At 41.0% G+C, this 16,201-nt stretch overlaps 1 protein-coding gene across 2 annotated transcripts; it reads right to left on the bottom strand.

Moving 5' to 3' along the window:
- Positions 1–178: 178 nt before the first annotated feature.
- Positions 179–15,798, bottom strand: slc4a1a (solute carrier family 4 member 1a (Diego blood group)). 2 transcript variants are annotated; one of them, XM_077494345.1, is made up of 21 exons: positions 15,782–15,798; positions 15,631–15,678; positions 14,298–14,368; positions 14,122–14,180; positions 12,157–12,257; positions 12,049–12,095; positions 11,810–11,975; positions 10,242–10,377; positions 9,992–10,061; positions 9,592–9,882; positions 8,445–8,652; positions 8,180–8,383; positions 5,098–5,246; positions 4,821–5,015; positions 4,393–4,623; positions 4,236–4,325; positions 4,004–4,170; positions 3,675–3,916; positions 3,291–3,460; positions 1,119–1,292; positions 179–776 (listed from the first exon to the last, which is right to left on the bottom strand). In XM_077494345.1, the coding sequence occupies exons 3-21, from the start codon at positions 14,322–14,324 to the stop codon at positions 699–701; spliced, it is 2,805 nt and encodes a 934-aa protein (XP_077350471.1). In that variant the 5' UTR covers positions 14,325–14,368; positions 15,631–15,678; positions 15,782–15,798; the 3' UTR covers positions 179–698. The 2 variants fall into 2 exon arrangements, with proteins under 2 accessions (XP_077350471.1, XP_077350472.1); XM_077494346.1 differs by lacking the exon at positions 15,782–15,798 and having other exon boundaries at positions 9,592–9,776; positions 9,840–9,882; positions 15,631–15,729.
- Positions 15,799–16,201: the final 403 nt, after the last annotated feature.

Genomic DNA, 16,201 nt, shown 5'->3' with positions numbered 1-16,201 from the left:
TAATGTATTCGTCTACGTTTCAAATGTGCTGTTTTCAAAGATCACTAACTACTGTAGTGTCATGAAAGCAACATGAAGCAAACGTACACTGTTGTATTGTTAATTTAAAAAAAATATTTAAAATATATGTATATGTTTTGTTGTGTTAATATAAAATAAATGAATACAAATAAGGGGGAACATTTACTAATAAGTTTATTGATGAATGTTAAACCCTATGCATGTACAGACACAATTAAGCAAAACTTGTACGTAATGTTCACTGTCCAACACTTGCCAAAAGCATTCAATTCAGATAGAAAAGCATATGTCTTCATACAATGCTAAATTTGTGGACTTGACAGAAAATACCCTAAAATGACACAAACTACCAACCAAAAAAGTAAATTGACATATGTGAAATTGTGAATGATAAATATCTTACTTACTCACATTAAAAACAATGCATAGAATGCATTTACATCATATTTGAAAGGAAAACACCCAACTTATACAAGAGAAAAGACTATAGGCCTATCTAAAAGAACACATGCCACTGGAATCACTTGCAATGAAACAAAATCAACCCCAAAAGTAATGCTAATGCAAGTAATGACAGGATGAAGCTTGAAATAGGGAGCTTTTTTTTCCTAAAGATAATACCCGACAACACCCTCCCAATGAATCACTGACTATAATTGAATTTAATTTGTTTTCACTTAAGGAAGTGGGGACTCATTGTATGCATCCTCACCAATGTCCTCTTCAAATTTCACCTTAGCATCGTCCGCGTCCAGCTGCAACGCAAATGAAAATGTAAATGCATCCGATAAACCAGGGGCAGGAGGGAGTCACATACAGCCCGTTAATTAGAAGTTGAATAAAAAAAAAAGAATACTAATGAAATTAAATATAAGTATGAAATACTATTTTATTATTAAAACAAACTACTTTTTTTTTTAACCTCATCTATGAATGAACTGGCCTGACTGTACAAAAATCCATTCTGGCCCCACACAAAAGTCAGCTGGCCACAAAAATAAATAAATAAATAAATAAATAAATAAGGAAAGAAAGAAAAACAAAAAGAATAATTATTGTAAATGACAACAGTTTAGGGGAATGTAGAATGTACTTACACATTTCATTTCCATGGCCGAGAAGAGTGTGCCGGTCATCACCATGCGCAGCGGCACGGTGAGCAGCAGGATGAAGGGCAGTGCCAGGGAGAACGGGCTCATCTTCACCACCCATAACACAGCTAGACACACCAGTTGGATCAGCGTGAAAAGATGCATGCGCATCGTGGACACCTTTGCATAAAAAGTATGTCAGTAAAGAGTTATAAACTGCACCAAGCACCACAAAAAACAAATACAAAGCACTCCAAATACTGCCATTATGACCAACTGTAAAATGCACCGTTTGAATAAGCTGCACTTGAATATATAGAAAAATAAAATAACTGTACTTAATAATTCAATTGAAATATATTGCACGATGTAATGCACGGGGCTGTGCGTGTAACCTCAGGGAACATGTTATTTATTTATTTTTTTGTTTTATAGCATAAAGTGTAATTACACATCCACTACAGTAAGTGGTGCTCTCCTTGTCAGAGAGTGTGTAAGGAGTATTACCCCGGGTTTTCACTGGATGCGGTTGCGGTGCGGTTGCGGTGCGGTGCGTCTTGACTGCGTGCTCCGGACGGGTCAATTTTTTTGTCAATCCACACCGGCTCCGCACAGCTGCGGTCCGGCAGCTCCGTCGCCGCCCACTTCCAAACGTGTCTCGCGGGACCGCGCGCGCGCGATCATGTGGCATTTCACAACGAGAGGTGGACTTATTTTTATTTAACATTTTCTTCTTCTTCTGCTATGAGATTCCATGCAGCATCCTTTTTTTGGTTGTCCTTGTAAAGTATATTAATAACGAGAGTCGGGTCAGTGCGGGTCCACTCTTTATTTCTGTCTTCCCCGTCCGGCTGCCGCTCAGTACGGCAAGCGAGACGGGCACAACAAGCAATCGCGAACATCAAACTCACAATACATTACAGTCCTTATAAAAAGGATGTGCCGTGTCATATATTATTTTGTGGTTTTCCACCTCCAATATAAACCTCTCCTCGTCCATGTTCGCTGGTGTCTAAACCGTGAATGAGCACATGGCCCGGCGACGCCCACGTCACGTTTTGCTGAAAAACTTGCGAAATAGGAGCTGGCGAGTATTTTATTCTGAAAGGTAACCGGAAATTTATTTTGAAACTGCCTCGGTCTTCCTGTCCCGCTCGATGTGTTTTGTGCTAGCTTGCCATTTGCCGGAGGCCTACCGCTGCGGCGTCCGGCAAAAATAGAAAATAGGCTATCCTTGCGGAAGGCTTGCGGCACGCCGCAGGCCTTCCGCAGTCGACACGCAACGCACCCGCAAGCGGTGTAAACTGCACCATTCGAATGAATGGAATCTAATTGCTTGCGTCGCCGGACCGCACCGCAACCGCACCGCAACCGCATCCAGTGAAAACCCGGGGTTAGTGCTTCTGCAGAGGTCTATTGAGAATGATTTGATAGATTTTAAGGCCTAGATACACCAATCCGACGTCGGGAGTTGGATATCGTTGGGCCGACGGCATGCGCTGTCTGATCAGTGTATACTGTCGTAAAGTCTGTTCCAGTTGGAATACGTCGGGGAGCGTTTCCAGCAAATTCGACATGTTGAATCGGCGTCTGGCGTCTGGGAATTTGATCACTGTGATTGGCTGTTAGCTAGCGAATCAGCGCACGGGGAAAATAGAGGAAGTGACGAATGCGGATAAACAGTACTGTTGGAAAGCCTGGACCATTTTTTATTTTTTTTTACCCGCTCATTTTGCGCATCGTCACCCTGCTGTACTCTCTGCATATGAAAGCCAAACTATGGCACGATGTGGGGACGCGACTGGATATAGCAGGTAGGATTTACTTTTATATACGATACTGTGCAAAAAGCCAGAGGGTTTCATTCACGTGGGAGGACATTGTGAGAGAAAAAGTGACCGGTATGCATTGTTTTTCCACCAGATGCCACAGGGGGTAGGCGTCGGTCACATTTGGCCTTCCTTGGAGTTTTGTATCTAGGCCTTTATACATAAGTGATACGATTTATAGTCACCTAGTTTAACATTTAATTCTGTTTCTTCTCCTACTACTAGAGTGAGCCCACAAATCTATCGCAAATTATTTTGCGGACCCCAAATAATCGGTGAACCCTATTTTGAGAAATACTGCTTTATAAAAAATTGAGTGAAGAGTAGTGACTTGGAAGAAGGTTTGTACCCTGGTGGCATAGGCGTCAGACGGGTGGTATTTTTTGGGTGTGATCAACAGAAGCATCCGATCCCACATTTGGATTCCGCTCAGGGAAGTGACACCCATGTAGAGGAAGATCCCAAACAGGGCCGTCATGGGGATCATCTTCAGTACGGGCTCCATGTAAATAGAGGCGCCTGAAACAGAGAACTCAGTATGTAATGTGATGGAAAATTTGACATTACTTATGTTACTTGTTTTCCTTTCCTTTGTGAATCATGCAGAAACACTTGACTAAATTATGAGGTTACTCCAGTGTTAGTATAGAACGCTGTTATGGTGTGAAAAATCTGAATACACTGAAGGAATAAGTAAGTCTCCAACTTGACTCAGTTCACTCCATTGACTTACCAACCAAGATGGCGACTAGAATGCCGCTGAGCCGTTGCTCCACCACCTTTTCAATCTCCGGTTTGGGGCCCTTGGACATGACCGTGAGAGCGTTGGCATGTGTGACGGAGCGCACCGTAGCGGCGCTCAACCAGGGAACCCCAAATATGGATGAGATGCCACCCATGACGACCAGGAGGAGCAGGTCAAAATGAAAACCGGAGCCTTTGACCATCTTCCTCTCCGGTTTGCTTACGATCAGCCTAGGAGAGGAAGCAATGTCGGCATTTCAACCCCCCAAAAGTAACATGTTGCTCCTTGTCAGGAAACGTGATTTGATTGTCACACACGTGGTAATCTGCGACTCGAGGAAGATGAGGATAAAGACAAGCAGTGCCGGTACGCAGGAGGCGGCCATCATCCAAATGGGGAAGGGAATTTTCTCTCCCATCGGGTTGATGAACCAGCCACGGGCCTCAGGGTTGGTCACTTGGACACCTTTTGGTACCACCAATTTCTGCACCAGAGCAACGTCACTTGCACACTAGTACACGCTACACACCACATGCTTCAATCACTTGCCTGAGTATAAGCGTCCTTAATACTGATATCCACAGCGATCATGACAAAAATGGCGATGGGGACTCCGAAATCTCCAATCAAGCGTCGCAGCTGTGAAAAGGACACTGGTCAGGAAAACACCACAAGAGCATATTTGAATTCAGAGGTGGTGACTTACCCAACCGGGCAGGTAAGTGCCATTCTTGAACAGGCGCAGGAAGTAGGCTATGGAGAAGCAGCCCAACATAAGGCACAGGGATAGGAGCGCTGTGTTGGGCAAGGGATCCGTGATCGGCACGTTCTGGACGAGTGTTCCGTTGGGAGTCTGATTATATATGGTGTGAAAGGGCCTCTCGAGGGACTCGTTCAGATATTTATAGTTCAGAATCAAAGGATGGGCTTTGAAGATCTGTGCAGGAGGAGACATCATAATGCTTAGGGAAATATTTCAGTCATAAGGCTTAAGAGTGAGGGTGAGAAGTTAGAGGCACAGGGTTAGGTAAAGGTTAGGGTTAAGTTTAAGGGTTAGGTTAAGGGTTTTCGGATGAAAGCAGCACCATACTATGGTCGGACAAAAGGATGTAGAAATGAGTCGGAAGTGGAAACCTTGAAGAGTTTACTGAAGGTCTCGTAGATGAAGATGAGCGAGATGAGGATGGAGAAGATTTCCTGGGTGAAGCGGGAGATGAAGCGGACCAGGAAGCTGCCCTCCACCGCCACGATGATCACCACAATCACGATGAGCCACATGCCCACCCAGATACGACCCACTATGTACTCAATCCCCTGCGATTTACAAAACTAAAGCACGGGATGGACAAAACATACACGCATGAGGACGAGGCAAAAGGAAGCGATAGTGGTTCTCGTGGTGGACTCGTACAGAGAAAAAGGCCTCCTCGAAGAGCAACAGTGGTCCGGAAAAACCAAGAACCAGGACAGGCTGCGCCGCGATGATACAGAAGATGACGCCCTGGATGCTTGTGGAGATCATCAGCTCTGACACACCCATCATCCTCTCCGTTTTATCAGCTAAAACAAAGAAGAATAGTTCAAGAATGTGTAAGGTGAATTCAGATATCTGTTTTTAAATACTGTACAATAAAATATACTGCAATTGTTTGAAGAGAATTACTGAAAAATTGGAAAGACCGAGAAATATGTAGTAATAAAATGATGAATTAAACTGTTTTTCAACATTTTAATGTTATTTATTTATTTTTATTTATTTTTATTTTTATTTTATTTTTTTATTTTTTTGGAGGGGGTCTTTGGCTAATAAGGTGCCCATGTCTTGGTCATTATTTTGACAATTTAGTGCATGTTTGTTTAAAGCTTGAATTTGGAGCAAAACCGTATGTTTAGCGCCATCTTCAGGTTAAACACTGGGATGAACGCAATTTAGCTATTCGTCTTGTCATTGCACGAGAAGGCCATTACTATATCACTGTCGCTTTGCCAACCAGATGTGATCGTGTTGATAGATTGTATCGGCATACCGATGATGTCACGCTACAGGATTGGCCAGAAATTATCCGGTTGATGTTCAAACATTAGAAAGAAAATATTAAATGTCAGTTAAATAACAAAATGTATGGACGGAAATTGTAAACACGTAAATAAACTTAAGAATATAAAAGCAGGATACATTAAAATTGAATAAATAATAAAATAGCTAGATTAAAGTGCCTCCGCGCTTGCTGATGATGTCAGTACAGCAGCACTAACGAAATGCTTGAGTCAGATGTGTTCACTTTGGTTTCTTTTTTAGCTGTTCATAAATATCAATACATCACAAAACTGTCTTAATGATAATAGCAACACATTAGCAATCTAAACTGACAATATTTGTCAAATCTCAGTAAATTAATGTGTGTCTTTATTATTTATTCAATCTATTTATTTATTCAAATATATTTTGCTTTTTTCTTCTCAGGTTTATTTACGTTTTACAATTTTAGTATGTACATTTTATTCTTTAAATTACATCTTTAATATTTTCTTTCCAATATTTTGACATCAACCGGATAATTTCCAGCCAACCCAGGGTAGGCGACCCCGATACGATCTGGCAGCCTAATCAAATCTGGTATACCGACACCGCTATACACTCGTACACACCTCCTTAAAAGCGTCCTTAGCGATTATGTAGCATTTTGCAAACATCTTTATAACCATTTTCAGGTTAATGATTTATTAGAATAGCATTTGGTTAGTTTATTTAGAAGACCTTGTTGTCGTATAGAAATGATTTGGATGGTAGTTTTCACTGCTGCTGTCAATCACAGCCAGACCACGCCCAACCTTCTTCCCATTCGCAAGCCCAACGGTCCTCTAGGCAACACCCCGCTTTGAGCACTGTTTTCAAATATTAGTGAGGGGTGGAGCAAGCGTCTGATACATTTGAGATCAGAGAGAATTGTTTGATTTTTCACTATTTTGAAGCCTTATTTTATAAACAGTAATTGATTATTTTTGTTTCAAATTTGGGATGGTTTCGTGATCTTTCATACAACGTATATGATTTCTATGCAAATATTGAAATCTCATTAATTATTATTTTTTAAATTTTGTTTGACACTTTTTTTTAATGTCAAAATTGATGGATGAAATATACATAGAACTGGATTATCAAAATTTGTACCAACCTCATTAAAAATTCAAGTATTTAGTTGTACAATGCAATTATTTATTTTACATATACAGCACAATGGCATTGTAGGAAAGCATAATATCATAATATAATATTTTCTGAATTTATTTGTATTTTAAAACCTCCCTATGTATGATGGCTGAAATAAAATTCTCATTCTTTTACTGGTTGATAACCACCCTCTTCTCTGTGGTGTCAAACCTAGAAGAAATATTAATTTCCACTTTACAGGGAACTAATCAAAGTGAAATGGGTACCTGTCTACTGGCCAATGAACAAAAAAAAAATATTGAATTGGTCAGTAAATCATGCATAGCGTCTTGTGACTTTCTTCTTAAAGGAGCTGTCTGTCGGATTCACTCAGGAAAATGCACTTTTTTAATACAGGATGTACACACTTTAACTTTCTCTCAGTCTACACATCTGTGTTTTTGTTCATCTTTTGTGGTAATTTCGTCCTAAACCCCCACCCCCCCAGCCTGTATTTTGCCATTTTGTGTTTGTTTTGTAAACAGCGGGACGTTTCTGTTGAAAGACAGTGTTTACACCCCTCCAGCCAATCGCAAAGTGGGGGGGTGAGTGTCGCAAACTGGGCCGGGCGAAAGTGTCGGCTGCGTGACGTCACTCCCACGGCAATTTGAAAGCACGCACGTTTTTTATTTTATTTTTTCACTCACTCACCCACAGAAGCTTACATGTGTGAATGAGTGAGTGAAGGAAAAAAAAACGTGCGTGCTTTCAAATTGCCGTGGGAGTGACGTCACGCAGCCGACACATTCGCCCGGCCCCGTTTGCGACACGCCACCCCCCGCTCTGCGATTGGCTGGAGGGGTGTAAACACTGTCTTTCCACAGAAACGTCTCGCTGTTTACAAAAAAAACACAAAATGGTAAAATACAGGCTGGGCAGGTGGGGATTGAGGACGAAATTACCACAAAAGATGAACAAAAACACAGACTGAGAGAAAGTTCAAGTGTGTACATCCTGTATTTAAAAACTGCATTTTCCTGAGTGAATCCGGCAGACAGCCCCTTTAAGTGAAACTGATTGTCTGTCGCATAATAGGGTAAAAAAGTAAGCCCAGAAGCTTGTAAAAATGAGTAAAAAACTACGGTAATGTTTTCAGGGAACTTCTTCAGAAAGTGATTAAATGCCAAAGACATGAGACAATGATAGCACCCCACTCAAACTATGGGTAGTTTGTCATCAGTGCATGCTGGCAAAGCTGTATTCAAACCCAAACTAAGAGTCTTCCGATTTAGCCAGCACACTGAAAGACACCCGTGCTTCTGTGATATGCTAAGAGTCCTACCTAAAAGTCCTCCGAAGGTGATGGCTGGCGACAGGGCGGCGAAGTAGATGAAGATGACAGCGGCCATGACCTGAGCATTGAGGCCATCCGTGTAGTCGCTGATGTAGTGGCGGTAGCGACGCTTGATGTCTTTCACCATGCCGCCAAAAGGATACCCGGTGCGGGCCAGGGGGTCTTCTCTTGGCGGCTCCGGGGCTTTTTGAACTGGACACATCAAAATGACATTGAAGTTCTTTGGTCAAGTCTTTAGTTTGACTTGTCTTACCTTTAATCCTGTCACCGAAGGCCAGACGGTTATCAGTGGGGCGCAGTCTGTCCTGTAGCATCTTCTTCTGGAACTTGATGATGGGCTGCAGCATCCCCAGGTCTTGAATCTCCGTCGGGGGGATGACAATGCTGCAGTCCATGAAGTCGGCGATGGCATTGGTCAGGTCCTGATCGGTCTGCGCCAGGAAAGCCTCCAGACAGAACACCTGGCGCAGCATAGTGGTCAATGTTAGCTCCTTGACATGTCAAGGGACTATCACTGTTGATGATTTCTATTCGGGGTGTGCCCAAAAATCGAATCATGAATCTCATTTAGTACGATTCAGAATCAATTTAAAATGTCCCAAAATCGATTTTATTTCAATGATTTTACACTGTTTTGTCCTTGTTTGTGTGTGCCTTTATTGGGAGCACTGTTAATGTTGTACACGATCTGGCCACTTAGGGGCAGTGTGGTTCCATGCATTCTGATACACTGTTAAAGGGATACTTGACTCATTGAACAATTTTCAGCAGTGAAAAGTTAATATTTTGTCCAGAATGAATTTGATGACTTCATTATTTTCATGTACAATTAATACCTTTTAAAAAATACTTTTCCTACTAGCTGTTGACTGACGATGACATCACATGTGCTGAGGAAGTATGTAACGGCTAATCACCTGTTTTCTAGGTTTGGTCAGTGAACTGAGCCATGATTGGTCGTTGGCCTACTTCCTCAGCACAGGTGATGTCATCATCAGTCAACAGCAAGTTGGAAAAAAAAATACTTTTTAAAGGTATTAATTGTACATGAAATATAATGAAGTTACCACATTATAGACAAAATATTAACTTTTTACTACTGAAAATGACTCAATGAGTCAAATATCCCTTTAAGTTGTAGCTACATTAGAGAGTAGAAAGAAAAAGTCACGCTCATTATTCCAAAAAAAGTTGGGTTTTTTTGCAGCGTAGGAAGAGTATATGCCGGTGAGTAATGTTTAGATGCTTCTCTGTATACATTCCTGAAGCATTTCGTACGAATAGCCGTTCTTCTGAATGATAAAAGTGGTGCGAGTAGCGCGCTAATTAGCATTAGCGAGTCAGACTGGAGTAGATCATGACGATTTTATATAGAACATTCCCGTGGGCACTTTTCATACCCAGTCAGCCATCAGAGCGCCCATTGCGCGACCGCTCTCGCTGTAGTCCATGCCACTTTGGCTGGGGCCCACCAGAACGAACACGAAGCGCACAGGTACAGAACATTCCAGCGCAGAATCCATCACCACCGAGTCTCTCAGCCGGACGAAAGCCACCACTGGTTTCTCCAGAAGATCCAGGGCGCCTTTGGGGAATTTATCTTGTAGTAGCTCTAAATTCCAAATATTTGAATGTGGTGTGTTGTTACCTGAGAGGACGACGGAGGCCTCCATGTTGTCAGAGCTGTCCCTCTACAAAAAAAAAAAAAAAAAAAAAAAAAAAAAAAAAAAAAAGAAAAGACGAAGCTGTGATGCATGTACTGTTAACTGGGTAGAGGACCATCAAAATGAGGACTTATACCTTTGTAGGAACAGAAAAGGTCTGCATTTCAATGTCTCCCGAAGGGGTGACCACAGGTCTGTCAGACTGACTAGAGAGAAGAACACAAAGAAGGCGTTCATAACCTGATTTCTTGTGAATGTACTTCTGCAAAAAAATTTATTTTTTTGGTATTTTTTTTTCACAGCCCTCAAGGTGGCCTATGGTTGACAATCACTGTTCTAAACATCGTTGTGGAGGAGCGTTTGTAAAAAGACTCCAGGGAGCTTACCTGCGGCGCATCAGGAGTGCTCTCAGAAGAGCATCCCGATCGCTCGCTCGGATCTCATTCTTGTTGACTAGTGCGTCCACCACCTTCTCGGCTATAGATGACAAACTGCTGGCGTCCAGGTCAAAGATGACGGCACCTGTGTCCATAATGTCAACGTTAAAAAACAAACAAACAAACAAATAAACAAAAAAAAAACAGACTTCATAGGTAGTTAGATCACTATATTTATGATATACTTTGGCTGCGATTGGCTGGCAACCAGTCCAGGGTGTCCCCCGCCTACTGCCCAAAGCCAGCTGAGATAGGCTCCAGCACAACCCACAACCTTTGTGAGGAATAAGCGGTCAAGAAAATGGATGGATGGATAATATACTTTGGCAGTTTTGATCCACTTAAGAAGAGGAAGTGGTCCAACTTTGGACACATTCTGATCCAAGTTCAGAACATTCAAGAACCGTGGGATTTGTCAGACGCACTTTGGAGATTTTCTAGTTTGCTTTGAAGACATTTTGGAAGACATTTTGGTCCACTTTAAAGTTAAATTTATTCCAGCTCACGTTATCTACGTTTGTTAGTGGTCCACTTTTAGGACATTCTGATCCAATTTGAGACAATTCATGTCCATTTTAAGGAAATTTCTGATCCACTTTATGGCTTGAAATGTAAGGGCATTTTGGTCCTCTTTGAAGACATTCTGATCCACTTTAAGGCAATTGTGTCATTTTTAATTACATTCCCATGGTTGATATTAAGGACATTCTAGTCTAATTGTGACCGGCAAACCGGTAATCTGGCAAAAGGGTTCTCAAGTGTCAAAAAATCAAAATTGAGATATTCATATATTCGAATTCTACACTAAATTCCCTTTAAAATGATATATAATACATGGGTGTACCTAAAAAAATGACAAAGTCACAGCATTTGTAATGCTACCAGGTTGAAATCCGTAGGTTTGAGAAAAAACGGGTTGAAGGTTTTGGTACTTGCATCTTTCAAATGTCCATAGCAACCAGTACTCTACTCTACTCTACTCTACTCTACTCTACTCTACTCTACTCTACTCTACTCTACTCTACTCTACTTTATTTATAAAGCACTTTAAGAACAGGCATACAAAGTGCTGTACATAAACATAAATATCAGTTTTGGAAAAAGCTATCAACTCCAAATTTTCAGGAACTGTTGAAATATCATTGGAAAGTCAATTACAATAGCAGGTAAGGACATCATCTGTGATTTGAACTCTTTAAAAGATTTGGAATTTGACCTCTCAAGAGATGAAATCAACCTCAACTTTGAAGATCATATTATCATTAGACAAAGTTTTTTTAAATTTACTTTTTATTGTTGCTGCTTGTGGTATTCCCTTGTTTAAATCAGGTCATATTACCGGAGTGGGAAATTTGATTTAATAATTTTGTGTGAATTAAAAGATTATTTGTCATTTTGTGTGGTCTGTGACAAGTTCATTGAGTCTGGACTCAATGACTTTATGATTGATGGATCAATCAACTTGATCCCCTCAGATATGAAGGTTGCTTTCAACATGATATGAAGTCCAAAGTTACCTGTGCTCATGGTTTTGCGTAGCTGGATGAGACTCTTGAAGGTCAGGTAGGATGTGTGGGAAGGACCCCACTTCCCCGAGGCGGCATTGAAGTTCTCTTCGAAGCCCACCCAGCGGCCTGTCTCCTGCCAGGTGTTTCCCTGGAGCTCGTTCAGTTCCACATATGCCTGCGGCCAACAGTGTCAGGTCAGTTAATTAACAACATTGTTTAGAGTAATGGTCTTACGATTGCAGACTGACCTGAGCATCGCCCCTGGTGGTGGCGTTGGTGTTCAGGTTGAGGTTGGCTAAAAGAAACACGTGGAATATTAAACAAAAAGTCACTTGAGGGAGGTGAGAGAAGCCTACCTTGTGAATCAGAGGGGATGATGTATGTTTCCAAGGGTGCGTCCTTGTCGTTCTTCCCATTATCCACATCACACAGGTCACCATGGTCCGCCGGAGTCCTCCTGGTGTGGAGAAATGGAAAGCAGCACTCAATGATGCCACACAATAACTGTCATAGGCCTCATATCTAGATAGCGTTTGGGTTTGCTTTGACATTTAGTCCACTTTTCAGGAAATTCTGGTCCACTATAAGAACAACATAATGGAGACCATTGTAGCACAGTTGACATTTTAAAGATTTACAATTCCACTATAGGTACAATACAGGTCCACTTAAGACTTTCCGGTTCACTTTGATGACCTGACAATTGTGTCCACTTTTAGGACATTCTAGTCAACTCTAGGAACATTTTGATGCCCTTCGTGACATTGAAGTCCACTTTAAGGACATTTTTGCCTACTGTAGTCAACTTCAAGGACATAGTCAACTCAGGAGAAAATCCAATCAACACTGACAATCTTTAGTGACATTCTGGCCCACTTGAGACCATTCCAGTTCATTAAAAGGACATTTTGGTTTAGGAGCATTCTGGTCCAGAGAGGATATGCTAGTCTGTTTTGGGGACATTCTGGTCCTCTTTGAGGGTTTTAAAGTCCACTTCAGGAATGTTTCGGTCTATATTAAAGACCTTCTGGTCCATTTTACTGGACCTCAAAGTTCACTTTAACAATGTGGCCCAGTATCCAAAATCAAATTACTTCAAGATACTGCAATTCTGTCTGTGGCCACACGAGGGCAGCACCTGCCTGTTTTCAAGACGAAAATTCATTGACCAGGGTCACTAGGCTGTCCTTTAATATTTTTACCACAAGAACTCTCCTACGACCTTATAGTGCTTGTTGTTTGAGAAATTACACTCACTTTGTTATCAGATTGTAGTAATCAGACAGACATTGCTGCTGACTATACTTAACTATTCACATATATACTTCAGTAAATTCGATCTCCGTAACCATCACTTATCAGAAAACAAACGAAAACCCCCCCCAAAAAAACAGCATATTTTTTTGAGCCATAAACATTGCATTGACAAAGAGACTAAGTCATTCCAACACTTTATATATATATATATATATATATATATATATATATATATGTATAGTATGTTTCAGATATATACAATGTAGAGTATTTATGCATGTATAGTTTGTTATTTACACATTCATAATAGTTTATTATTCATGTCCGCTGCTGACGGTTTTTGCTGCTGTTTGTCACTTCTTCATATATAGGGTATCTTTATTATATGCTGTTTATGTTATTTACAAGTATAGCTTTTTTATACAAAAAAATATAAACGATACTATTGTTACTGCTGTTCACATTCACTTCCGCGAACATAGTATCTATGTACTAATTTTGTATAGACTGTTTAATATTACACATGTACTTTTTTTTTTTTTTTTAACACTCACATTAAACATATAGGTTTTTTTTTATATAGTTTTAAATACACACAATTCACATCTTTATACTGTATATTTATTCATAGAGTTTTTGCTGGCATTAACTTAATATTTATTACTCAGGTGCAGGCACAGTTGGCAAATGCAACACTGTTGACTGGTCTTGCATCTGTTCATGTTTCAGTTTATATACAGTACATAATTTATGTATTTCTTAATGTATGGATGCATGCATAGTTTTTTTTTGCTACATACAACGCTGTCAGTGTTCTTGCTACTGCTTATGTTCAGTTCTTTATCCAGAATATAGAATCTATTTATTCAGCTATAGTTTGGCAACCACATCCACATATATAGTATTTATGTACAGTTGTCACATACCATGCTGCTGACTATTGTTTCCGACTATAATTTATGTAACGTCTTCATCTTTAACAACCTTCAGCATGACTTCAGTGTGGGAAAAAAACCTGTCATGTATGAAATTTATGAATTTGTCTAGCATTGCTGTGGACTCACATTCTCAATGAGGAGGGGAGGAAGGAGGAATCACGGTCTTCATATGACATGTCACTGTCCTGCAAGGGAGGAGAAAGGATTTCATGAAGGGGGGAGGTGGGGTTGCTTGAAATGTTGGCAGATCAAACGGATTTTCATGTGAAAATGATGGCTCCTGATGACAAACATAAACCCACCTCATCACAAGTGAATCTGGTATCCATTGCTGTTTTGTGGGTTCACACACTCAGCTACTTCTGTACATTACCTTTGAAAGATAAATGTGGGGGGGTGATTTACTCTCATTTTTTAAACCTAGTATCAAGTCAATCATACTTTGAGCATAAACGGAAAACACAGGGGAGATGTGACTACCATGAAGTCACTCTAACTTGATGTGCAGACTCGTGGCTCCAGACAGATAATCAGCCGTTAAGAACTATGACTGTTCTATCTTTGAGTCACACCCGTTTGTCTTCTCTGTCCTCCTCAAGGACTTGCGTGCAGAAAAAAAAATATACCAGAAATAAAAAATAAAGTGTTGTTCTGATAACCTTTAGTCAGAAACCGCTAGATTTTCACTCAACAATTAGCAGAATTTACGTTTAAACTATTGCCCCCCCCCAAAAAAACAAAAAAAACATTTATGAAAACAATGTAGCCATGTTTAGACTATGTTTTAGGGTTCCTGACTATGAGTTATATAGAGTCTTGGAAACCAGGGTTGGGAACTAAGAATTAGGGACTACACTTTAGGGTTAATGTGTTTAGGTTAAAGAGTATGGGATCAGCACTATGAGTTAGGGTTTATGAATCAGGAAATATGGGTTAGGGTGAGGAATACGAGTTAGGGATAAAATAGGAGGTTATGGGTTATGATTAACAACTAAAGGTTTGGGACAAAGTCTTAGTGATTATTGGTTAAGGACTGTGGGTTAAATTGTCTTTAGTGTGTCGAGCACTTTTCCAGCTCTCAAAGCACTTCATACTGTCTTTACATTCATTTACTGATGGTGCAGCGTCAGGAGCAACTGAGGGTTCAGTATCTTGCTCAAGGACACTTCGGCGTTGTCACAAAGGTTGGATAAGGGCAATGGTTTCGAAAACTATGTGTTAGGAACCAGGTTAGGAGTAGGCCTAAGAGGAGTACATACTATGGGTTAGAGACACAGGGACTATAGGATTATTGGCTAGGATGAGAACTATGAATTAGGCATAGTGGGAGAGCCAATTGATTAGATTAGATCAATAACAATGTTAGGGTTTCTAAATATGGGCGAAAAACTATGGATGGGGGGGACTATGGGCTTTTGTTAGGAACTAAACGGTTATGAATTATGAGATTATTTAGGGACGATTGGTTAGGGTTAGTGACTGTTTGCGAGTATGCATTCGAATGGGTTTGTAACCAAGAGTTAGCCTTTGGACTTCGGGTAAGTGCTGTATCAAGTTGTATCAAGTTTGCATTAAGATCAAAAGCATCAAATAAAAAGTAGGTGGATCCTGGTCCAGAGTAGACCACACCCCTACCTGCATGCAGGTACTCCCGCCTGGTCTCCGGCAGCTGTCGGCGAATCTCTATGAAAATGAGTGGCGATCAAGCAACTGTGGCGAGACCCCCACGGTGAAGAGCGGGAACACCCAAAAGCAAAACTACGTCAAACTGGTGAACGTGCCGTACCTCGCAGGCCATCTGGTTGCCTAGCAACCACACAAGGTTGGCGGTGATAAGGCCCCGCAAGTGCACACCAACACTATCATTCAGGGACACCTTGATGTGGGGATATCCCAGCCCTAGTTGGACCTACTCCGCCCTCGGCAAACATGGCCGACGGTGCTACCGCTGATGCCACAATCTTTGCTGCTGGGGGGCACACAAGAGGGCACACATGGGGGTAGAAAAGGGACATTGATTGCATCATGTTAAATACGTCATCTTGTTGATATCTTTGGGATTCCCCCAAGTTTACAAAACAGCTTCGGTTTAGAAACTATGGCCTCAGGACTATGGTTTAGGGTTATTGAGTATGTCTTAGAGATTGGTGGCTATGGGTTATGGTTAGGGACAAACACTTAGGGATTATGTACGACAGGTGACTAT

The sequence above is a fragment of the Festucalex cinctus genome, chromosome 1 (assembly GCF_051991245.1).
Source record: "Festucalex cinctus isolate MCC-2025b chromosome 1, RoL_Fcin_1.0, whole genome shotgun sequence".
Lineage (NCBI taxonomy): Eukaryota > Metazoa > Chordata > Actinopteri > Syngnathiformes > Syngnathidae > Festucalex > Festucalex cinctus.
Note: the sequence above shows the minus strand (reverse complement) of the source record. Positions and strands in the feature narration are given on the sequence as shown.

Excerpts from the sequence above, each read along its gene's own strand:
- slc4a1a (XM_077494345.1), bottom strand. The coding sequence starts at position 14,324 with ATGGATACCAGATTCACTTGTGATGAG. Across the intron at positions 10,378-11,809 it reads ACGCAAAACCATGAGCACAG|GTGCCGTCATCTTTGACCTG; the intron begins GTAACTTTGGAC and ends TTATGGACACAG. Across the intron at positions 4,624-4,820 it reads CCTTCAGTAAACTCTTCAAG|ATCTTCAAAGCCCATCCTTT; the intron begins GTTTCCACTTCC and ends CCTCCTGCACAG.